This window comes from Lolium rigidum, chromosome 2 (genome assembly GCF_022539505.1).
Source record: "Lolium rigidum isolate FL_2022 chromosome 2, APGP_CSIRO_Lrig_0.1, whole genome shotgun sequence".
NCBI classification, from domain to species: domain Eukaryota; kingdom Viridiplantae; phylum Streptophyta; class Magnoliopsida; order Poales; family Poaceae; genus Lolium; species Lolium rigidum.
The window spans coordinates 124,925,867-124,950,305 of NC_061509.1; the positions used below are offsets into that span (position 1 = coordinate 124,925,867).

General features: G+C 44.3%; 2 protein-coding genes across 2 annotated transcripts; one reads left to right on the forward strand and one right to left on the reverse strand.

The window, feature by feature from the left end:
- Window positions 1-211: 211 nt before the first annotated feature.
- Window positions 212-3,832, forward strand: LOC124692321 (inositol polyphosphate multikinase IPK2-like). The gene is made up of 2 exons (XM_047225659.1): window positions 212-1,128; window positions 3,574-3,832. The coding sequence occupies exon 1, from the start codon at window positions 232-234 to the stop codon at window positions 1,093-1,095; it is 864 nt and encodes a 287-aa protein (XP_047081615.1). The 5' UTR covers window positions 212-231; the 3' UTR covers window positions 1,096-1,128; window positions 3,574-3,832.
- Window positions 3,833-7,851: 4,019 nt separating this feature from the next.
- LOC124687185 (WD repeat-containing protein LWD1-like) lies at window positions 7,852-9,536 on the reverse strand. Its single transcript, XM_047220996.1, has one exon. The coding sequence runs from the start codon at window positions 9,519-9,521 to the stop codon at window positions 8,259-8,261; it is 1,263 nt and encodes a 420-aa protein (XP_047076952.1). The 5' UTR covers window positions 9,522-9,536; the 3' UTR covers window positions 7,852-8,258.
- Between the last annotated feature and the right edge of the window lie 14,903 nt (window positions 9,537-24,439).

Here is a 24,439-nt window from a genome sequence, read left to right on the forward strand (position 1 = left end):
TTTGTGTAACTTTTACCCTCACTGCTCAAATATAAGCAGCATGTGGGACCTTCCGGACCCAACTCTTGTTCAAAAATAAACAAAAAAATTCTTCCCACGGGCTTTGGGGCAAGATTCACTTTCTAACTCTCGTCGTCTTACCCTTGTACTACTAGGCTTTGGAGATAGTAGATTTCCAACACTCCTTAAAGCGCCGCGGCCTTCTCCCCAACCTACCCGCGGCCCTTTATCATGTCCGATCTCCGTCCGCCGGAGCACCAGGTCGCCGGCCACCGCGCGGCCCCCAACAAGCTTGGGCCGCTGGTCGACGGCGCTGGCCTCTTCTACAAGCCGCTCCAGGCCCTCGACCGCGGCGAGCAGGAGCTCGCCTTCTACACGGCCTTCTCCGTCCACCCCGCCGTACCGCCCCGCATCCGGGACAAATTCTTTCCGCGCTTCCACGGCACCCGCCTCCTCCCCACCGCGGCGACCCCCGGTGAGTCCCACCCTCATATCGTCCTGGATGATCTCCTCCAAGGCCTCGCCTCGCCCTCCGTCACCGACATCAAGATCGGCGCCTGTACGTGGCCCCCGCGCGCACCGGAGCCCTACGTCGCCAAGTGCCTTGCCAAGGACCGCGCAACCACCAGCGTGCTCCTTGGTTTCCGCGTCTCTGGAATCCGGGTCTCCGATGCTGGGGGCGCCGTTTGGCGGCCAGACAGGTCGGAGCTGAAGGGGACGGATATCCCCGGCGTCCGCTGCATGCTCCGCCGCTATGTGTCCTCGGTTGGCGGCGACGGCATGGACTGCGCGCGAGCCGCGGCGGTGTATGGAGGAGAAGGGGGAGTCTTAGCGCAGCTGCGAGAGCTCAAGGCGTGGTTCGAGGTGCAGACTCTGTTCCACTTCTACTCCGCGTCGATTCTACTGAGCTACGATGCCAATGCGGTGACCGCGGCTGGTGGTGGTGGCGGAGTGAGGGTGAAGCTGGTGGACTTTGCACATGTTGTCGAGAGCGAGGGGGTGATTGACCACAACTTCTTGGGCGGACTCTGCTCGCTTATCAAGTTCATAGCCGACATTGTCGCCGAGACGTCTGACGCGGCGCCTGATTCTTGAGGAGATTTTGGCTTTCGGGGGGTGATACAAAAGGTAAAGCTACCCTATTGTTTATTGTTCCTTCATTTTGTTAGATCTGTTTGTTGGTATGAATAACAATACTAAATGTTGAGTCAGTAACCAGAATGGGGATACAAAAGTTAAAGCTGAGCCTATTTTTTTAATTGTTCCTTCATGTCGTTAGATCTCTTGTTGGTATGAATGTTGAGTTGGTAACCAGAAGTAGAAGGGGAAAATTGCTCGTGGTTTACACTGTGCTCTCTAACGGGGCAAGGAGAATACAAAAGAAAATGGAATCGATTCTGCTGTAATGTTGGATTGGTGGTCACACAATTGGTTGGATTTCACGAACCTGAAAAGAAGAGAATGGAATATTGTCACTTGAACAAATTTAGGACTTTGGATGCCACAAATATTCTGACTCAAAGAATTAGTTCTTCGTCTAGAAAAGCTAGAGGTGGTTTGGACCGCCTTTAGGGGATCTGTAGAAGGGAATGTTACATGGTGATTTTTTTTATTTAAAAAAGCTATGCTCTGAGCATCTGAGCACAATTTCTACTTGATTTTTGAGTGACATGGAAATATTTAATGGGTAGCACTGTAGCAGGATGCTGAATAAATTTATACAGTTAAAGATTCACATTGATCTACGGTTATTTTGTGGGTTGATAGTGACAAATTTCATTAATAAAATGGAGCATCCTTTGCTCTATACCCTGAATAGAAGGAGAAAATTGCAGCTAACACCAGGCTTTGTGGTATTCGTTTCATCAAACACAGAAACAAATACTCTTTTGCACCTGACCACAAGGTTTTGCCTTAATTTTCTGCATCTGACCCAAATAAACGGTTAATCTACTTGATAAGATCCATGATACAGAAATGCAGTCCTTTTTCTTAATTTTGTGATATGAAGTCGTCAGACGCATAAATGTTCACTGGATTTTGTATTTTGGTGAAAGAAATTGTGAAGAGGCAGTATTGTTTACACGCAAAATGTGATCTGAATCCCAGGACAAAGATTCATCTCTACCCATTATATTTGCCCATTAGCTAGCTTGTTCCGTGAGTTTGTTTCAGAATGATTGATTTTGTCTATACTATTATTAGCAACCAATCAATACCATTGTGTTTCCCTGCACAAAATAACATTATGCTCCAGATTGTAATTCTCCTGTAATTAGACACTTCCAACTGAGAGGTGCTAATCAGCCTTTTATTTGTTAAATTTTGGAGTTGTGCTTATGCGAGGAGTGTTAATCAGCTTATTATTTTATCCTATAAGCACCATAAAACGAGTTATTTGGGCCAGATGCAACTAATTAAAGCAAAACCTGTGGTCAGCTGCAAAAGAGTATTTGCTTCTGTGTTTGGTGCAACAACTCCCACAAAGCGTGGTGTTAGCTGCAATTCTCTCGAATAGAAGTTCTAATGATGTTGACCAATGGGGGATATTATAATTATTTCCTTACACTGCGAATAGTTTGACTAGTTTCAACGTTTTAACTATTCAAAGCCCCAAGCCTGATGCTACTCTGTTTAATCATTCCACTTTTTACACAATAAAATGTTAAACACATGTAAAAAAATCTATTGATGACCTTTTCAGCGGCTCTGTACCTACTATAGTATGATACCTACTCAATGTGATCATCCACTTATGTTCCAGTAAAACACTTCCTATTTTTGTAGGCATAATTCGGCACGGATAACACTTTGATTGATTCATCAATGTTGTAAAGTTGACTGTTTATTTGGTCATTTAATAGCACCCTACTTTTCCTGTAAGATCTGCGAATAGGCAAAAACAAAGGATAAGCACACCACTTTCTTTACTAGATTCATAAAATGTAACTGTGGTTCATTGCATACTTTGCTCATCTGCATACCTTTACAGTATACACTATGCTGTAGTTTTTTTTGCGCCATTAGTTAATAATGTAGGGACATTATAGTTATAGTTACTAGTCAATAGTCTCTCTTTTTTCACTATTTCTGAATGAGAGTATGCTATATATTATCAGTTTAAGATATTTTGAGTACTTCGGCTTATGTGCACTTATTTTCTTGTATTCAGATGGAATTCTGAAAGATTTATGTCGTTGATACACTCTTTTAAGATGACATTCTATGATAGTTTAACGAACGAACCACTGATGGATTGATTGAAGTACGAATTAACCAGAAAAATCAATGATTAGAACCTTAACGTACTGGACCTATGGTACCGAAAGCTAGAAAAATATAGATAATACAAGTGCTAGTTAAGGTGCTTGATCGGACCATTGTATGTTAACAAAAGATCTTGTTTTTCGAGAACCAATGAGCCTAGAGTACCGATCTGATTTGAACTGTTCCCTGTCACATTGTTCTGTTTTTCTTTACGGTTTTTTTTTCATTACATATATATATATACTTATAAATTGTTGTAGATCTTATACTACTGCTCACTCATCTCAATCTATGATCATTGGTCAGGGAAAGTATCTTTGCGGTGGTGGAAATGTCAAAAGAGTCGCTGGCTGCCTTGGCTCCAAAACTAGGCAACTCCTACCTTCTTTATATATTTATTTTCTCAAGGACAAAAGTTTAGGATTTGAGCATATTGGAACTGGTTATACTGAATAAAGGAAAACATAGGTGGATTGGTTTAACTATGTAATCGTGCCTGGCAGCGTGTGCCTTCTTAATACTTTTTTTTTCGTGGAGAAAATTTTGAGGGACCATATTGGTAAGGGCATCTCCAACGGCGCGACGCATTTCGGACACCCAAAATGTCCGTGGGTGTCTGTTTGCGTCGCCTGGCGGACGCGCAAATGGTCGTGCGTCCGTTTGCGTCTGGGGCTGGCTCCAGCGGGGCGACGGCCAGATTTCAAAAAAGAGGAACTTGCATCAGCTTTGCACGAAATTACAGCCGCAAATTGAGGTCTGCAATTGCACAAGGTACGGCGCAAAGTAAGTGAAGCAAAAGGGGCACAAGCTTGAATAGCAATAAAAAAAAGTCCAAAAGGAGGCCAAGGTGCTGGGCGCATGGTGATGACGATGGCGATCAGGCGTCTCGCGCGTGAATTTCGGCGGCCTCTTCATGAACCATGCCTGGTGTCGTCGTCGACGCCGCTCAAGTCGGCAAGCATGATCCTTGTGTCTTTTACACGGGTCTTGGCCTTGGCGTCCATCCTCCTCGCCTCGGCGTCACGCAATTTAGCCTCGGCGTCTGCCTTTTTGGCCTCGACGTCCATCCTTTGGACCTCAATGACCTCCTTCGCGAGGTTGTGGTAGATGGTAGCTGCGGCCTCTTTTTCCAGACACCTCTTCTCGTCCCTAGCAGCCAAGGCGGCAAGATTCCCGACCATTATCTTCTCCATGCTCTGGGTGAACGCAATGGCCTGCGCCTCCCGGGCTAGATCGGCCTTGGTAGCCTTATGGCCTCGGGGATGAGGTGGAAGGGCTTGACGGCCTTGATCGTCGTCTTCGCTGTCGAGGTTGATCGATGTCCCATTTCTCACAGCTTCGTTGTAGGACGCAAAGCTTGTCATTCACTTGTTGGCGTCCTTGAGCACGTCCCAGCAATGGACCATATGAAAGCCCTTCTTATGCGTCGCCCTGAACTTCTCCAAGGCACGTGATACCTGCAATCATAGTCGCCAATGATGTACATAGAATGATGCAAATAGCGTAGAATGATGATGGTTTACCACTGAAATGACGCCAGCGCCGCTTACGGGGTTGTTCTTAGTATGTTCGACCGCCGAGCAGAACTTGCTTGTCTCTTGTTTGATGTAGTTCCATCTTTTTCGGAGGGACTGATCGCACACATTGAGAGAGCTCACGTACCGGGTCATCCATCGTCGGGGCAGGCGGCGCCATTTCGTCGAACAGGATGCGGTATGCTCTCCTCCGGCACCTGGCGCGTCTTGTGTGTCGCGCCCGGGCAAGGGTCACCGCTTCTAGGCGTCCGGTTGAGGTCGGGAACCGCCGCCCCGTTGAACTGCTTCAGCGCCCCGGTCATCTGCACCGGCGGCACGCCAGACGCGAACCGCGACGCCGGGTGGACCAGCAAGGGAGTGAGAGTTCCAGGACGTAGCTGGGAACTTACCGAGCTCACCGACGAGGCCGGAGGAGCGACGGCAGCAATCCCCTCTCTCTTGACGAGCATGTAGCCCTCCGCTAAGGTCGGATGGAGGGCTACTTGCGCGACGCCGGCTTTGATCTGCATCTGCCAGGCCTGCTGGTTGGCGGCCGCGGCAGTCTTGTTCTTCTGGTTCTTGCGCCGGTCGCGACGCTTCGCGGCCTCGATGATTTTCTCCTCCTTGGAGAGCACCTTCTTTGCCGCCTTCGGCTTTGCCTCCCGGCCGCCGCCGGTGGCGGCCCGCTTTGCTTCCGCCGGTGGTGGCCCGCTTTGCTTCCGCCGGAGCTGCACCCTCCATTGTGGCTATGGTCGTGGCTACGTGGGAGTGTGGGGCGGCGGCGGGTGCGAGGGTTTGCTCCGCATCCATGGCGGTGGCTGCGGCGGCGAGGACGTCCATTGCTTCTGGACTGCTCGCGCGGTCTAGTTTGATATTTCGCGCGGGGAATACCCACTGGCGGGAATAATATCAGCCTCCCTGCCACTGACGTATGGGTCATACGTCCTTTTCGGCGAACACTCGGCGCGACCGCGGAGCGTCCGCGAAGACGCAAACCTGGCGCACAGGTTTGCGTCTCCGCGGACGGTCCGATTACTTTGCGTCGCCCCGCTGGAGCAGGGTCCAGACGCATTTCCGGTCACGGCGACGTGCCGTTGAAGATGCCCTAAGCAAAAACAGTACGTGTGTTACTGCAACTAAAATGTAATATATTTTGGTCAAAGATTTCCCGTGAGCATGCGCTTCGGCTACGCCACTGCAAATGTAAGCATCTTTACTCTTTGTAAGAGTCTTTACTCTATCGAACAAGCATTGTGCAAGCCCTTTCCATCCTGGTCCTTCTGATCCACTACTACCCCTCGACTCTGCCTTTGGCTTCATCGTTGTCGTTTTGTTTGCCGAACTTCACTACGCACCGCTATGCTGTCGGGAAACTCTCATTTGCAACTAGTTGCGCCCGCACCCTATTTTTTGTTGTGACACTTCTAAGTTTCCAAAAAATGCAAACTAAAATTCTAGACATACATTGTATTGTGTCTTGTGTATCTGTGAAGTTTCATCCAAAAATATGTCAAAATGTGACCTGTGTAAAAAAGAGAAGACGTACGTAAATAGTGTCACGTACTATTTTACAGATCATTTGTTCTTTTTGTGTAGGCCACATTTTGACATATTTTTGGATGAATTTTCACAGATGAACAAGATACAATAGAATGTATGTCTAGAATTTTAGTTTGCATTTTTTGAAAACTTGGAAATGTCAGAACAAAAATGGGGTGCGGGCGCAACTAGTTGCGGAATATCCCCTCTCTATGCTGTCATAGAGTTTCTTGTTTTTGAAGTCTGAATTATGTGGTAACACTGACGATGGATGGTGATGTATGAGGCACCTCATCTTAATTAGTGCTACCTCCGTCTCAAATTATAAGAGCATCTCCAGCTGCGTCACCCAAACAACGCGCGGAATCGAGCGTTTGGGGACGTGTTTTATTCATGCCATGTTTGGAGGACGTCACTCCCCAAACGCCGCCCCCAAATTTTTTCTAACATTAAAATACTCTTTTTTTGTTTTTTTTTGCATATTTATTTCAATAGAGAGAAGAAACATTCCACACGGAACATGGTTTACACAAACTAAGACATAGTTTAGAACATGGTTTGAGAGAAACAGAAACGTCTGAATCATGTCATGTTAACAACTAGCCCTAAGGGCCATCGGATCAGAGTACCAGAGCAAGGAAGGCCGCGGCAAGGCTAGACGGGTCCAAACAGAAGGCAGCAACGTGAAGTTAAGCAAGGAAAAGAGCGTCCCAATCCCCCACTAGGCACCACCTGGAGGAAGTAATCTTGTAAACTAAGAATACAACTAAATTCAGTGCTCGAACTTATCCGACAACGATAATCATTAAGGTGGAGTACAATATTAAAACTCAAAGAACCTAATGTTCTTTGAAATGGAATAAGCACGCGCAAAGGGCTCCAAAAGGTTGCAAGTATATACTTTGATTCTCCCTTCCAAGGGTACAATCAGGAATAGTTCAGGAACAATGGTACCATAGTTATCTCGCTTAATTGTCAAAATCCATGAAAACCAGAAATGGTAATTACTGATCACACTGAAACAAAACATACCCTGGAGAATTATGCAATAGCACATGAGGAATATTCTGAATGCTTGATAACTACAGACCAAGCAGATAGTTATACTTCAGATCATGAATTCATGATGAAGAATATGCCATTAAGTGAATGATGAAATGGATAAAGAATGAGAAGTAAAAAACCCCATTAAGGTGAGCACCACCAACTATATAATATGTTATTTCCATTTTGTTCAACTATATTCATGCAAGAAACGAGTAAGGGACACTTATGTACAGGAAAATGCTAGAGAAACCAAAATAGAGCCAAAGAGGAACTTGAAAGTTGAATTAGATGGTGTCTTCCCTGGAACACAAAGGCTTTCCACTTCTCTGGGTCAACAGCATTTGGTATAGTAAATCAGCAAAAGCCATTTCTGATCAACCCCAAAAGGTAAAGAAGGATGATTAACTACATGAAGCCATTTTCTTATCAGCAAAAGCATTTGGTATAGTAAATCAGCACACTGAATGAAGAATTTAACTACAAGTTCGTTCATGCTTACCCTACATACCAAAAGGGAACATCAGAAGAGATATCACAGAACTGAAACCACATCAGCATGCAAAGACAAGCTTGAGACAAGTGCACCAAGCAAGTTAACAGCAGTACTAGAGTCAAGCAGTCTAAGAAACAGCGATTTTGTTCATTGTGACCAACACTAATCATATAGCAGCTAATTACTCTAACAACTCAGTTCATCGTCAATTCCAGCTTCTAACCAGTGAATCATCATTTCTATCAGTTGAATCAACTCAGCACGCTACCAGGTGTGAGCAACATACATAACACTGAAGGAATTACAAAATTACCATCCTCCCATTGCATCAACTCATGATCCACATTGGGTTTGTTCGCACCTTTCTGTCCCACCACCGCAAAGCTAGAATGAAGAAATCAGACCCTGAGAATCTGCAGCTTATTGGCGAATGCAATGGCAACCCAGTCAGGTTGGGTTGCTGACCACTGCAGCTGCTCAACCTCGGCCCCTGCCGTGTAAGCCAGTATAGGGTCAAGACCACCCTCTGCTGCTGCAGCAGCAGCAGCAGCAGAAGCATTGCCATTTCCATTGCCACCGCTATTGTTCCCGGTGCCCATGGATGATAGGTCCCATATGAGTGCCTGTGAGTCATCTCCCGCTGTGCAAATGTGGCAAGAAGAGTGAGGCGCCCATGCGATAGCATTTACAGGAGCATGGTGGCGGTGGAGCTCGACGACAGGCAGTGTTGGGTAGCGAATGTCAAGCACAACCACCTTGGGGCTATCCATGATGATGGTGGCCATGTACCTCGGGTCCTGCTTGTTCCAGCCCAGCCTAACCAATGGCGTGGGCGACACAGCCCCACCATCTGCAGCAGCAGCAGCAGCAGAATTGGAGCCAGCACCACCTGAACTGCTCTCATAGATGATTGTTGAATGCTCCTTATCCCGAAGATCAAACACACGTACCGAGCCATCAGCAGAGACAGATGCAAAGACACCAGCGCCACCCCAAGCAATGTCATAGACCTCCTTGTCATGGGCAATGAGCTGGGTGTCGACGGCCTCACGCTCGACGTCCCAGATGGTACATGTTGTATCGATGGACGATGTTCCAATGCGGCGTGGGTCGGCGTCGTTCCAGTCGAAGGAGGTGAGCGGGCCGCAGAAGTCGCTGTTGCGGTTGCCGTTGAGCTCGCAGCAGAGCTTGGCGCCCGGCTGCTGGGCAGCAGGGGCGCCTACGCCGTTGCAGCGTACGGAGCCGTTGCTGGAGTCGGCTGCGGCGGTGGCAGCTTCGTCGTCGTCGGTGATGCGCCAGATGCGGAGGATGTCGGCGGAGGTGGCGAGCAGATCGGGGCGGAGGCCTTGCGGGTCCGGCACGAACATGGTCTTGGTGGGAGGGAAAGGGTGGTCGAAGGAGAGGACGGGAGCGATGTCGCCGGAGGACTCATCGAGCTGGACAACCTCGACGCGGTTGATGTACTGCTCGAGCAGGCTGGCGATGGCGAGGCGGTACTTCTTGTCGCGCCGCACGCTCCAGTTCATGCCGTAGATGTGCCACGCGGCCTCGTAGGTGTAGATCTCCGACCGCTTCGCCTCCCCGCCGCCGCGGCTCCCGCCGTTGCCCTGCTCCTGATCCGCCCACCCGTCGCCGTCTCCGGCTGCGCCGCCGCCTCCCATGTCGTCGCCGCAGCTCCCTCTTGGAGGCAAGGGCAAGGGAGGGGATGGGGAATGGTCGTGGTACTGATTTGAGGGTTCTTGATAGGGAAAGAAGGGAAGAATGGTGTGCGGTGAGGATGGGTGGCTTTCGGGGTTTGGTCAGGACCAAGGGTAGAGGACAAGGTCATAACAAAGCAGGCCTGCGGTCCATCGGTTAAAGGTTAACTGGGTCGGCCTTTTGGTAAGGAGATAGCTAACTGGGCCTTAATCATCGTCCGCTGGAATCATATAACCGGGAAAGCAATAACGATCACAGAAAAAAAAAAGCTGCTTTAAAACAAAAAAAATCGTAGGTATGTGGCAGTGGCACATCTCCAAAACCACCAAAAAGTTTATTTTTAAGGTCCTCTTTCATTTCACATGTACAACTATCAACATCTGCGGCGATTTATTTGAGATATGTGGTTCATGTCTTGTATGAGTTGATGTGGAACTCTGCAGCTTGATCTTTCTCCCTAGGTCTCCTCATATGCCCCATCTCGTCCCCCCTCATCACTCGCCCTTCTACTGTCGCTTATTCCAGATCTAGGTTTTGGCAGCGTCGCGATCCACTTCTTCCAATTTCTCTGTCTTACCACGTAAGCTCGTCGTGTGGTTCTAGAACATTAACTATAAAAATCTTTCTCCCTGGATTGGTTCTGGATGCATATCAGGAGATGGCGGGGATAGACAAGCGATATGCTCAAACCCATGGAAATAGTTCATAGACAAGGAGGCCTGATCTTCACGTCGTAGGATCAAATTGGGAAGGATAACTAGGTGCAGGCAACAGGGGTAACTAGAATTAACCTACCAAGGTAGGATGCCACCCTTACGTTGTGGAAGACTAGCTGAAATTACAAAAAATCCGGCCCGCTATTTGAACAATCGTAAACCACAAACCTAGGACTAACCATGGCCGAAACCATAGAGCACGAATTAGGGGAACCCGAGCTTCCTTCTTGCCAATCCGGATGGACTCACAAGAGCAAGATTGGTAAGGATCTCTCAGATATAGGGCATTCTTGTTGCATAATCTTTTTTTACGTGTTGTTGCATAAGCTTGTAGCTGAATGGTTTGCCAAAAGTCCCCTAAAAATGGGGAGTTGGGGTTTTACAGACAAAACCTTAGAGCATCTCCAATAGAAGCGCTATTTTAGCGCGCTCTATATTGCGTTTACAGCACTATTTTTATATATAGAGAGCGCGCTAAAAATTTACATGGCTTACTTGGGAGAATAAGAATCCAACTTGAAGAATTTTTGGAGAGCTTATCGAAAATTCGCGAAACCTTTGATAGTTTAGAAACCTCCCACCAATATAGTCTTTAATTTGCCTACACAACTTTCACATGATGCAAGGTTTTTTTGCTGGAAAGTAAATTTGATATAACTTTTGGTGGTATCCCCAAATGCCCCGTCTCACATCCAGATGGATGTTAACACATCGAAAGATTAGAGGTGACAATAGCAGATCCACTTGACTTTGTTGTTGATAGCTTGAAACATGTTGTTGAGAAATTTTGGTTTTTAACGTTGTTGGCTTCCTTCAACCTTGTTTCTGAGTGCAACCAACGACAAGTAGATGAAAGCATAGCCGTGTCACCAATGTCGAGTTTATAAGATAAACTTAGGTTACTGTTCACCTGAGTACTTGTTTGTTTCGCACAACCTAGTAATTCTTTCAAAATAAATTGTGTGATTTGCTGAAATATCATGTATGTTGTTGTAGAGATTCGTAGCATAACAAAAAAATTCCTACCGCAAGAACGAATAACAAGCCAAGATCTAATCTAGTAGATGGTAGCAACGAGATGTATGTGAGACTAACCCTCGAAGATTCCAAAGGCTACGAGATTAGATCTCGTGGTTGATGTAGTCGATCACTTGCCGCTTTCAAAAGCGCGTAGAAGATCTTGACGGTGCCACAGTCGGGCAGCACCTCCGTACTCGGTCACACGTACGGTGTTGATGACGACATCCTTCTCCCCGTTCCGGCGGGCAGCGGATGTAGTAGATCCTCCTCGGAATCCCGCCAGCACGACGGCGTGGTGACGGTGGTGGTGGAGATCTCCGGCAGGGCTTCGCCGTAAGCGCTGCGGGAGAAGGAGGAGGGAGTAGCTAGGGTTTGGGAGAGAGGGGGCTTGGGGCGCCGGCCAGAGAGCCCCTTGGTGGTGCGGCCAAGTGGTGTAGCCAGCCCTCTCCCTCTCCCTCTCTTTATATAGGTGGAACCCCCAAGGGTTTGCCCAAAATTTGAATAAGAGTCCAACTCAAAAATTTCCATATGGGTGAAACCTAGGGGAAGTGGGATTGCTCCCTTTCCTTCCTATGGCCGGCCATGGAGGTGGAGTACACCATTGACTCCACCTCCCCCTTTAGCTGGCCGGCTAGGGTTGGTGGAGTCCATCCGGGACTCCACCTTCCATGGTGATTTCTTCCGGAAGGTTCTAGAACATTCTAGCGCCTTCCATAAATGCACTGGATCATTTCCAAACTTGGAAAGTGACTTCCTATATATGAATCTTATTCTCCGGACCATTCCGGAACGCCTCGTGATGTCCTGGATCCCATCAGAGACTCCGAACAACATTCGAACTCCATTCCATATTCCATATCTACTTATAACTACATCAAACCTTAAGTGTGTCACCCTACGGTTCGAGAACAATGCGGACATGATCGAGACTCCTCTCCGATCAATAACTAATAGCGGGACCTTGATACGTCTCCAACGTATCTATAATTTCTGATGTTCCATGCTTATATTATACCACTTGCTACATGTTTTATATACACTTTATATCATTTTTATGCATTTTCCGGGACTAACCTATTAACAAGATGCCGAAGTGCCAGTTCTCGTTTTTCTGCTGTTTTTGGTTCCGTAAAATTACTTCGCGAATATTCTCGGAATTGCGCGAAACAAAAGGCCATGTCCCTATTTTTCCAGAAGCTTCACGGAGTCCGAAGGAGAGACGAAGGGGGGGCACGAGCTGGCCACCTCATAGGGTGGCGCGGCCCCACCTTCTGTCGCGCCGCCAGGTGGGGTGGGCCCCTCGGGACTCCACCGACGCTGCCCCTTCGCCTATATATTGCCCCATATGCGAAAACCCTAAATAATCCAGTCATATTCCACCAAGGGTTCCGCAGCGCCGCCGCCATCGACGACAAGTTTCGGGGGACAGAATCTCTGTTCCGGCACGCCGCCGGGACGGAGAATTGCCCCCGGGTCATCTCCATCGACACCACCGCCATCTTCATCGCCGCTGCTGACTCCCATGATGAGGAGGGAGTAGTTCTCCCCCGAGGCTGAGGGCTCTACCGGTAGCTACGTGGTTCATCTCTCTCTCCCATGGTGTGATCTTTATGTGATCATGAGCTTTGTAATCTAGTTGAATATGTAGATGTTACTCTTGTCTATTATGCACTCTAGAGGTTACTTTAATATGAAATCCGGAGTCACTCTCCACGGTGTGATGGTGACAGTGTGCGCATCGTGTGTGATTCCTTTATGACGTTGTGGAGCTTGTTTACTCCGGCTTGAGGTGTGCTTTTGCAGCCCTACACAATGAATGGTGTTTGTTATCCAACAAGAGAGTGTTTGAGAGTAGCATTTATTTATTCAATTATGTGATCATTGTTGAGAGTGTCCACTAGTGAAAGTATGATCCCTAGGCCTTGTTTCTAAGCATTGAAACACCGTTTCCAACAAGTTCTTCTACATGTTCGCTTGCTGCCATTTTTATTTCAGATTGCAATTACTACTTATAATCATCCATATTACTTGTATTTCACTATCTCTTCACCGAACTAGTGCACCTAAACATCTGACAAGTGTATTAGGTGTGTTGGGGACACAAGAGACTTCTTGTATCTTAATTGCAGGGTTGTTTGAGAGGGATATCTTTGACCTCTACCTCCCTGAGTTGGATAAACCTTTGGTGATTCACTTAAGGGAAACTTGTCGCTGTTCTATGAACCTCTGCTCTTGGAGGCCCAACACTGTCTACAGGAATAGAAGCGTGCGTAGACATCAAGCTATTTTCTGGTGCCGTTGCCGGGGAGGTAAGGTAAAAGGTATTCACATCCTCCGACTACTAAGCTATTTCCTAGCACTCCGGTGTGTGAGTGCTCGAAGCTATTTCCTTTAGATTCTGCAATTATATCTTTTTGTTTCTTGTTTTTATTTCACTAGTTAGGCTTAATGGAAAACAACAAAAAAATTAGAGATCTTTATGAAATTTATATTGAATTAGGACATGATGTGTTTGAAGAGAGAATTAAAAAACCCATGGAACTTTGTTTGCAAAATAGTGTAGCAATGTTTTTAGCATGAATTCTTTGAACACTATTATTTTTAATGCTATGGAAAATTCTAAGCTTGGGGAAGCTGGTTGTGATATTTTTAGTCCCCCAAGTTTTGAGGAGAAAATTTTCTTTGATGATACTTTGCCTCCCATTAATGATGATTATAATGATAATGGTATTTTGGTGCCACCTACTATGGAGGATAAAGTTTATTATGATTATACCATGCCTGCAATTTATGATGATTACAATGATGGTTGTGATAGTTTTACTCCCACTATTACTAATAAAATTGATTATGCTTATGTGGAGAGTAATGATACTTTTATGCATGTGGATCATGATAAGAATGCTTTATGTGATAGCTATATTGTTGAGTTTATTCATGATGCCACTGAAAATTATTTTGAGAGAGGAAAGTATGGGTATAGAAATCTTCATGTTACTAAATTTCTTCTCTTTATGATGAATGTTTTGAGCTTTCTCTTGATTTGATTTTATTTGCTGGGTACTTTAAGACCTACTGGTCCTTATGAGAGAGGGAGACACGATTTCATATATCACAATAATATTAAGTCTTCTCTCCTTGTGTTGAAATTTTTGAAGTTACACTTGTTTTGTCTTCCTATGCTACTCACTTTGTTCTTCATTGACTTGTTTTCTTACAAGACTCCTATGCATAGGAAGAGTGTTAGATTTAAACATGTTTTATATATGCTTCTTGATGCTCTCTTTTCAACTCTCATCTTTATGTGAGCATCATAAAAATCACTATGCCTAGCTAAAAGGCGTTAAAGAAAAGCGCTTATGGGAGACAACCCATCGTTTTTATTTTCTGTTATTTTTGCTTTTCTTTTTGTTTTGAGTCAAGGTGCTTGTTACTTCTGTAGCAATACCTTTGTATCTTTATTTTCTTGCATTGTTGTGCCAAGTAAAGTCTTTGATAGAAAGTTGATACTAGATTTGGATTTCTGCGCAGAAACAGATTTTTAGCTGTCACGGTTTTGAGTTTTTCTCTCTGTAGAAAAATCTAAAAATCTTGAAAAAATTCATGAGTAATCCTCAGATATGTACGCAACTTTCATTCAACTGGAGCTTTTCCATCTGAGCATGTTAAGTGCCTCGAAAAAATTCGTCTTTACGGACTGTTCTGTTTTGACAGATTCTGCCTTTTATTTTGCATTGCCTCTTTTACTGTGTTTGAGTGGATTTCTTTGCTCCATTAAATTTCAGTAGCTATGGGTAATGTCCATAAGTGTTGGTAATGATTGTGTCCATGCAGAACATGTGAATTTTTGATTATGCACTAACCCTCTAATGAGATTGCTTTGAGTTTGGTGTGAAGAAAGTTTTCAAGGATCAAGAGAGGAGGATGATATAGTATGATCAAGAAGAGTGAAAAGTCTAAGCTTGGGGATGCCCCCGTGGGTCATCCCCATATATTCCAAGAAGATTCAAGCGTCTAAGCTTGGGGATGCCCAAGGCATCCCCTTCTTCATCGACAATTTATCAGGTCATCTCTAGTGAAACTATATTTTAATTCCGTCACATCTTATGCACTTTACTTGGAGCGTCTGTGTGCTTTTATTTTCGTTTTGTTATTTTCATTTTGTGAATAAATCGGATTCTAGCATGCTTGTGTGGGAGAGAGACACGCTCCGCTTTTTCATTTGAACACTGATGTTCTTCGTTTTATTTTTCATGTTCATGGCGAAAGCTGAAAGCCGCAGCACTTATTGTTATTTGGTTGGAAACAGAAAATGCTTCATGTGGTAGTTGGTATATTGTCTTGAATAATTTGATACTTGGCAATTGTTTTGAGCTCTCAAGTAGATCATGTTTAAGCTCTTGCATCATGTAGTTTAAGCCTATTGGTGGAGAACTACCGTAGAGCTTGTTGAAATTTGGTTTGCATGATTGGTCTCTCTAAGGTCTAGATATTTTCTGGTAAAAGTGTTTGAGCAACAAGGAAAACAGTGTAGAGTCTTATAATGCTTGCAATATGTTTTTATGTAAGTCTTGCTGTACCGGTTTATACTTGTGTTTGCTTCAAACAACCTTGCTAGCCAAAGCCTTGTACTGAGAGGGAATGCTTCTCGTGCATCCAAAACCTTGAGCCAAAACCTATGCCATTTGTGTCCACCATAACTACCTACTATGTGGTATTTTTCTGCCATTCCAAGTAAATACTTCATGTGCTACCTTTAAATAATTCAAAACTTTATTACTCCTTATTTGTGTCAATGTTTTATAGCTCATGAGGAAGTATGTGGTGTTTTATCTTTCAATCTTGTTGGGCGAGACTTTCACCAATGGACTAGTGGCATATACATCCGCTTATCCAATAATTTTGCAAAAAGAGCTGGCAACGGGGTGCCCAGCCCCAATTAATTAACTTTCATTAATAATTCTCTTCACATGTTTTGCCCTGATTTATCAGTAAGCAACTTAATTTTGCAATAGACACTCTTCCATGGTATGTGAAATGTTGAAAGGCACCCGAGGATTCGGTTAGCCATGGCTTGTGAAAGCAAAAGGTTGGGCGGAGTGTCATCTATAAATAAAACTAAAATACATGTGTAAACAAACGAGAAGAGGGATGATCTACCTTGCTGGTAGAGATAACGTCCTTCATGGGATCCGCTCTTTGAAAGTCTGTTTGACAAGGGAGTTAGAGTGCCCACTACCATTCGTTGACAACAACAAACACCTCTCAAAACTTTATTTTTATGCTCTCTTTATGATTTCAAAATTTGAAAAGCTCTAGCACATGATTTAATCCATGCTTCCCTCTGCGAAGGGCCTTTCTTTTACTTTATGTTGAGTCAGTTTACCTACTTCTTTCTATCTTAGAAGCAAACACTTGTGTCAACTCGTGTGCATTGATTCTTACATGCTTGCTTATTGCACTCATCATATTATTTTGTGTTGACAATTATCCATGAGATATACATGTTGAAAGTTGAAGGCAATTGCTGAAACTTAAATCTTCCTTTGTGTTGCTTCAAAACCTTTTATTAAGAATCTATTGCTTTATGAGTTAACTCTTATGCAAGACTTTTTGATTCTTGTCTTGAAAGTACTATTCATGAAAAGTTTTTGCTATATGATTCAGTTGTTTAGCCATTATCTATTTGTTAGCAAACTATAGACCATTGCTTTGAGTCACTTCATTCATCTCATATGCTTTACAATAGTATTGATCAAGATTATGTTGGTAGCATGTCACTTCAGAAATTATTCTTTTTATCGTTTACCTACTCGAGGGCGAGTAGGAACTAAGCTTGGGGATGCTTGATACGTCTCCATCGTATCTATAATTTCTGATGTTCCATGCTTATATTATACCAATTACTACATATGTTATATACACTTTATATCATTTTTATGCATTTTCCGGGACTAACCTATTAACAAGATGCCGAAGTGCCAGCTCCTGTTTTCTGCTATTTTTGGTTCCGTAAAATTACTTCGCGAATATTCTCGGAATTGCGCGAAACAAAAGGCCACGTCCCTATTTTTCCAGAAGCTTCACGGAGTCCGAAGGAGAGACGAAGGGGGGCCACGAGCTGGCCACCTCATAGGGTGGCACGGCCCCACCTTCTGCCGTGCCGCCGGGTGGGGTGGGCCCCTCGGGACTCCACCTACGCTGCCCCTTCGCCTATATATTGCCCCAGATGCGAAAACCCTAAATAATCCAGTCATATTCCACCAAGGGTTCCGCAGCGCCGCCGCCACCGACGACAAGTTTCGGGGGACAAAATCTCTGTTCCGGCACGCCGCCGGGACGGAGAATTGCCCCCGGAGTCATCTCCATCGACACCACCGCCATCTTCATCGCCGCTGCTGACTCCCATGATGAGGAGGGAGTAGTTCTCCCCCGAGGCTGAGGGCTCTACCGGTAGCTATGTGGTTCATCTCTCTCTCCCATGGTGTGATCTTTATGTGATCATGAGCTTTGTAATCTAGTTGAATATGTAGATGTTACTCTTGTCTATTATGCACTCTAGAGGTTACTTTAATATGAACTCCGGAGTCACTCTCCACGGTGTGATGGTGACAGTGTGCACATCGTGTGTGATTCCTTTATGATGTTGTGGAGCTTGTTTACTCCGGCTTGAGGTGTGCTTTTGTAGCCCTACACAATGAATGGTGTTTGTTATCCAACAAGAGAGTGTTTGAGAGTAGCATTTATTTATTCAATTATGTGATCATTGTTGAGAGTGTCCACTAGTGAAAGTATGATCCCTAGGCCTTGTTTATAAGCATTGAAACACCATTTCCAACAAGTTCTGCTACATGTTCGCTTGCTGCCATTTTATTTCAGATTGTAATTACAACTTATAATCATCCATATTACTTGTATTTCACTATCTCTTCGCCGAACTAGTGCACCTATACATCTGACAAGTGTATTAGGTGTGTTGGGGACACAAGAGACTTCTTGTATCTTAATTGCAGGGTTGCTTGAGAGGAATATGATGTCTACGGGTGCTTCTATTCTTGTAGACAGTGTTGGGCCTCCAAGAGCAGAGGTTTGTAGAACAGCAGCAAGTTTCCCTTAAGTGAATCACCCAAGGTTTATCGAACTCGGGGAGGAAGAGGTCAAAGATATCCCTCTCATGCAACCCCGCAACCACAAAGCAAGAAGTCTCTTGTGTCCCCAACACACCTAATAGGTGCACTAGTTCGGCGAAGAGATAGTGAAATACAGGTGGTATGAATAAATATAAGCGAGTAGCAACGGCACCGGAAAAGTGCTTTGCCCAGGACTGGCGTGTGGTTGATGGTGGTAATATTGCGGACGATAGAGATGCGAGTAAAACAAGAAACAAGCAGCGATAGCGAGTATTTAGGAACAAGGCCTAGGGATCATACTTTCACTAGTGGACACTCTCAACATTGATCACATAACAGAATAAATAGATAAATGCTAGACTCTACACTCTCTTGTTGGATGATGAACACCACTAACTGTGTAGGATTACACGAACCCTCAATGTCGGAGTTAACAAGCTCCTCAATATTCGATGTTCATGTTTAAATAACCTTAGAGTGCATGACAGATCAACATAACCAAACCAAGTACTAACATAGCATGCACATTGTCACCTTCACGCTACGAAAGGAGGCATAGATCACATCAATACCATCATAGCAATAGTTAACTTCATAATCTACAAGAGATCACAATCATAGCCTACGCCAAGTACTACACGATGCACACACTCGTCACCATTACACCGTGCAAGAGGAATAAACTACTTTAATAACATCACTAGAGTAGCACACAGATAAATTGTAATACAAAACACATTGCAATCATAAAGGGATATAAATAAGCACTTCACTATGCCATTCATAACAGTGAATAAGTATTCTGTGAAATATAGCCTAAGAGACCCACACGGTGCACACACTGTCACCTTTACACATGTGGGACAAGGAGTCTCCGGGAGATCACATAAGTAAAATCCACTTGACTAGCATAATGACATCTAGATTACAAGCATCATCATATGAATCTCAATCATGTAAGGCAGCTCATGAGATTATTGTATTGAAGTACATAGGAGAGAGATGAACCACATAGCTACCGGTACAGCCCCGAGCCTCGATGGAGAACTACTCCCTCCTCATGGGAGACGAGCAGCGTTGATGGAGATGGCGGTGGTGTCGATGGAGGAGCCTTCCGGGGCACTTCCCGTCCCGGCGGCGTGCCGGAACGAGACTCTCGTCCCCCGGATCTTGGCTTCGCGATGGCGGCGGCTCCGGAAGGTTTCTCGTACCGTGGCTTTTCACGTATCGATGTTTTAGGTCGGGGACCTTTATATAGGCGAAGAGGCGGAGTCGCAGGGGTCGACGAGGCGACGACACTACAGGGGGCGCGGGCCCCCCTTGGCCGCGCCTGTGGTGTCATCTCGGTGGCCCGCGTGGCCCCCCTCCGGCCTCTCTTGGGTGTTCCGGAAGCTTCGCGTGATCCTAAGATGCCGGGCGTTGATTTCGTCCGATTCCGAGAATATTTCCTTACTAGGATTTCGAAACCAAAAACAACGGAAAACAAGAACGGCCCTTCGGCATCTCGTCAATAGGTTAGTTCCGGAAAACGCATAAATATGACATAAAGTATGCATAAAACATGTAGATATCATCAATAATGTGGCATGGAACATAAGAAATTATCGATACGTCGGAGACGTATCGGCATCCCCAAGCTTAGTTTTCGCTCGTCCCGAGCGAGTAAACGATAACAAAGATAATTTACGGAGTGACATGCCATCATAACCTTGATCATACTATTGTAAGCATATGTAATGAATGCAGCGATCAAAACAATGGTAAATGACATGAGTAAACAAATGAATCATAAAGCAAAGACTTTTCATGAATAGTACTTTCAAGACAAGCATCAATAAGTCTTGCATAAGAGTTAACTCATAAAGCAATAAATTCATAGTAAAGGCATTGAAGCAACACAATGGAAGATTAAGTTTCAGCGGTTGCTTTCAACTTGTAACATGTATATATCAATGATAGTTTGTCAATGCAAAGCAATATAACAAGTGCAATATGCAAGTATGTAGGAATCAATGCACAGTTCACTCAAGTGTTTGCTTCTTGAAGTGGAGAGAAATAGGTGAACTAACTCAACAATAAAAGTAAAAGAAGGGCCCTTCGCAGAGGGAAGCATTGATTGCTATATTTGTGCTAGAGCTTTGGTTTTTGAAAACATAAAGAGAGCATAAAAGTAAAGTTTTGAGAGGTGTTTGTTGTTGTCAACGAATGGTAGTGGGCACTCTAACCCCTTGCCGTACAAACCTTCAAAGAGCGGCTCCCATGAATTATTTTTATTTTTGGGTGGCACTCCTTCCAACCTTTCTTTCACAAACCATGGCTAACCGAATCCTCGGGTGCCTGCCAACAATCTCATACCATGAAGGAGTGCCTTTTTATTTTAGTTTTATTATGATGACACTCCTCCCCACCTTTGCTTTCTCAAGCCATGGCTAACCGAATCCTTCGGGTGCCGTCCAACAATCACATACCATGGAGGAGTGTCCATTTAGGTTAATTAATTTGGGATCGGGAATCCCATTGCCAGCTCTTTTTGCAAAATTATTGGATAAGCGGATGAAGCCACTAGTCCATTGGTGAAAGTTGCCCAACAAGAATGAAAGATAAACACCACATACTTCCTCATGAGCTATAAAACATTGACACAAATAAGAGGTAATAACTTTTGAATTGTTTAAAGATAGCACTCAAGCAATTTACTTTGGAATGGCGGAGAAATACCATGTAGTAGGTAAGTATGGTGGACACAAATGGCATAGTGTTTGGCTCAAGGATTTTGGATGCATGAGAAGTATTCCCTCTCGATACAAGGTTTAGGCTAGCAAGGCTATTTGAAACAAACACAAGGATGAACCGGTGCAGCAAAACTCACATAAAAGACATATTGTAAACATTATAAGACTCTACACCGTCTTCCTTGTTGTTCAAACTCTTTACTAGAAATTATCTAGACCTTAGAGAGACCAATTATGCAAACCAAATTTTAGCAAGCTCTATGTATTTCTTCATTAATGGGTGCAAAGTATATGATGCAAGAGCTTAAACATGAGCACAACATTGCCAAGTATCAAATTATCCAAGACATTTTATCGATTACCACATGTAGTATTTCCCGTTTCCAACCATATAACAATTAACGAAGCAGTTCAACCTTCGCCATGAACATTATGAGCTAAGAACACATGTGTTCATATGAACCAGCGGAGCATGTCTCTCTCCCACACAAGCATGATGGATCATATTTTATTCAAACAAAAACAAAAACAAATAGACGCTCCAAGTAAAGTACATAAGATGTGACCGAATAAAAATATAGTTTCAAGAGAAGTGACCTGATAAGTTGTCGATGAAGAAGGGGATGCCTTGGGCATCCCCAAGCTTAGATGCTTGAGTCTTCTTGAAATATGCAGGGATGAACCACGGGGCATCCCCAAGCTTAGACTTTTCACTCTTCTTGATCATAGTATATCATCCTCCTCTCTTGACCCTTGAAAACTTCCTCCAGACCAAACTCGAAACAAACTCATTAGAGGGTTAGTGCATAATCAAAAATTCACATGTTCAGAGGTGACACAATCATTATTAACACTTCCGGACATTGCTCAAAGCTACCGGAAGGTAATGGAACAAAGAAATCCATCCAACATAGCAAAAGAAGCAATGCGAAATAAAAGGCAGAATCTATCAAAACAGAACGATCCGTAAAGACGAATTTTAAAGAGGCACCGGACTTGCTCAAATGAAAATGCTCAAATTTAATGAAAGTTGCGTACATATCCGAGGATCACGCACGTAAATTGGCATAATTTTCTGAGTTACCTACAGAGAATTAGGCCCAGATTCGTGACAGACAAGAAATCTGTTTCGGAGCAGTAATCCAAATCTAGTATGAACCTTACTATCAAAGACTTTACTTGGCACAACAATGCGATAAAAATAAGATAAGGAGAGGTTGCTACAGTAGTAACAACTTCCAAGACTCAAATACAAAATAAAAGTACTGTAGCAAATAAACACATGGGTTATCTCCCAAGAAGTTCTTTCTTTATAGCCATTAAGATGGGCTCAGCAGTTTTAATGATGCACTCGCAAGAAATAAGAGTTGAAGCGAAAGAGAGCATCAAGAGGCAAATTCAAAACAAATTTAAGCCTAACATGCTTCCTATGCATAGGAATCTTGTAAATAAACAAATTCATGAAGCATAATGCAACAAGCATAGAAAGATAAAACAAGTGTAACTTCAAAAATTTCAGCATATAGAGAGGTGTTTTAGTAACATGAAAACTTCTACAACCATATTTTCCTCTCTCATAATAACTTTCAGTAGCATCATGAACAAACTCAACAATATAACTATCACATAAAGCATTCTTATCATGAGTCTCATGCATAAAATTATTACTACTCCCAACATAAGCATAATCAATTTTATTAGTAATAGTGGGAGCAAATTCAACAAAGTAGCTATCATTATTATTTTCATTATCAAATATAGGAGGCATATTGTAATCATAATCAAATTTATCCTCCATAACAGGTGGTACTAAAAGACTACTATCATTATAATCATCATAAATAGGAGGCAAAGTATCATCAAAGTATTTTCTCCTCAATGCTTGGGGGACTAAAAAGATCATGCTCATCAAAACCAGCTTCCCCAAGCTTAGAACTTTCTATATCATTAGCAACAATGGTATTCAAAGTGTTCATACTAATATGTTCCATGGGTTTTTTAATTTTCGCATCAAACCATCCATGTCTTAAATCCAGAAATAGAATAAGAAGCTCATTGTTGTCCATTATGCCGAACTAGTGTAAACAAGAAACAAAAAGATGCAATTGCAGGATCTAAAGGAAATAGCTTCGAACACTCACACAATGGCGCCAGAAAAGTACTTTACCTGGGACCGGAGTATGAATGCCTTTTACCTTTCCTCCCCGGCAACGTCGCCAGAAAAGTGCTTGATGTCTACGGGTGCTTCTATTCTTGTAGACAGTGTTGGGCCTCCAAGAGCAGAGGTTTGTAGAACAGCAACAAGTTTCCCTTAAGTGGATCACCCAAGGTTTATCGAACTCGGTGGAGGAAGAGGTCAAAGATATCCCTCTCATGCAACCCCGCAACCACAAAGCAAGAAGTCTCTTGTGTCCCCAACACACCTAATAGGTGCACTAGTTCGGCGAAGAGATAGTGAAATACAGGTGGTATGAATAAATATAAGCAGTAGCAACGGCACCAGAAAAGTGCTTTGCCCAGGACTGGCGTGTGGTTGATGGTGGTAATATTGCGGACAGTAGAGTGATACGTCTCCGACGTATCGATAATTCCTTATGTTCCATGCCACATTATTGATGATATCTACATGTTATATGCACATTTTATGTCATATTTATGCGTTTTTTGGAACTAACCTATTAACAAGATGCCGAAGTGCCAGTCCCTGTTTTCTGCTGTTTTTGGTTTCAGAAATCCTAGTAAGGAAATATTCTCGGAATCGGACGAAATCAAGACCCAGGTTCCTATTTTTACCGGAACCATCCAGAACACCCGAGAGCCGCCAGAGGGAAGCCCTGGGGGCCCCACACCACACCCTGGCGCGGCCAGAGGGGGGGCCGCGCCGCCCTATGGTGTGGTGGCCCCATGCCCCCACCGAGGCTGCCCTTCCGCCTATTTAAAGCCTCCGTCGCGAAAACCCTATGACGAAGGACGAAACCCACAGAAACCTTCCAGAGCCGCCGCCATCGCGAAGCCAAGATCTGGGGGACAGGAGTCTCCGTTCCGGCACCCTGCCGGAGCGGGGAAGTGCCCCCGAAGGCTTCTCCATCGACACCGCTGCCATCTCCACCGCCATCTTCATCACCGCCGCTGCTCCCATGAGGAGGGAGTAGTTCTCCATCGAGGCTCGGGGCTGTACCGGTAGCTATGTGGTTCATCTCTCTCCTATGTACTTCAATACAATAATCTCATGAGCTGCCTTACATGATTGAGATTCATATGATGATGCTTGTAATCTAGATGT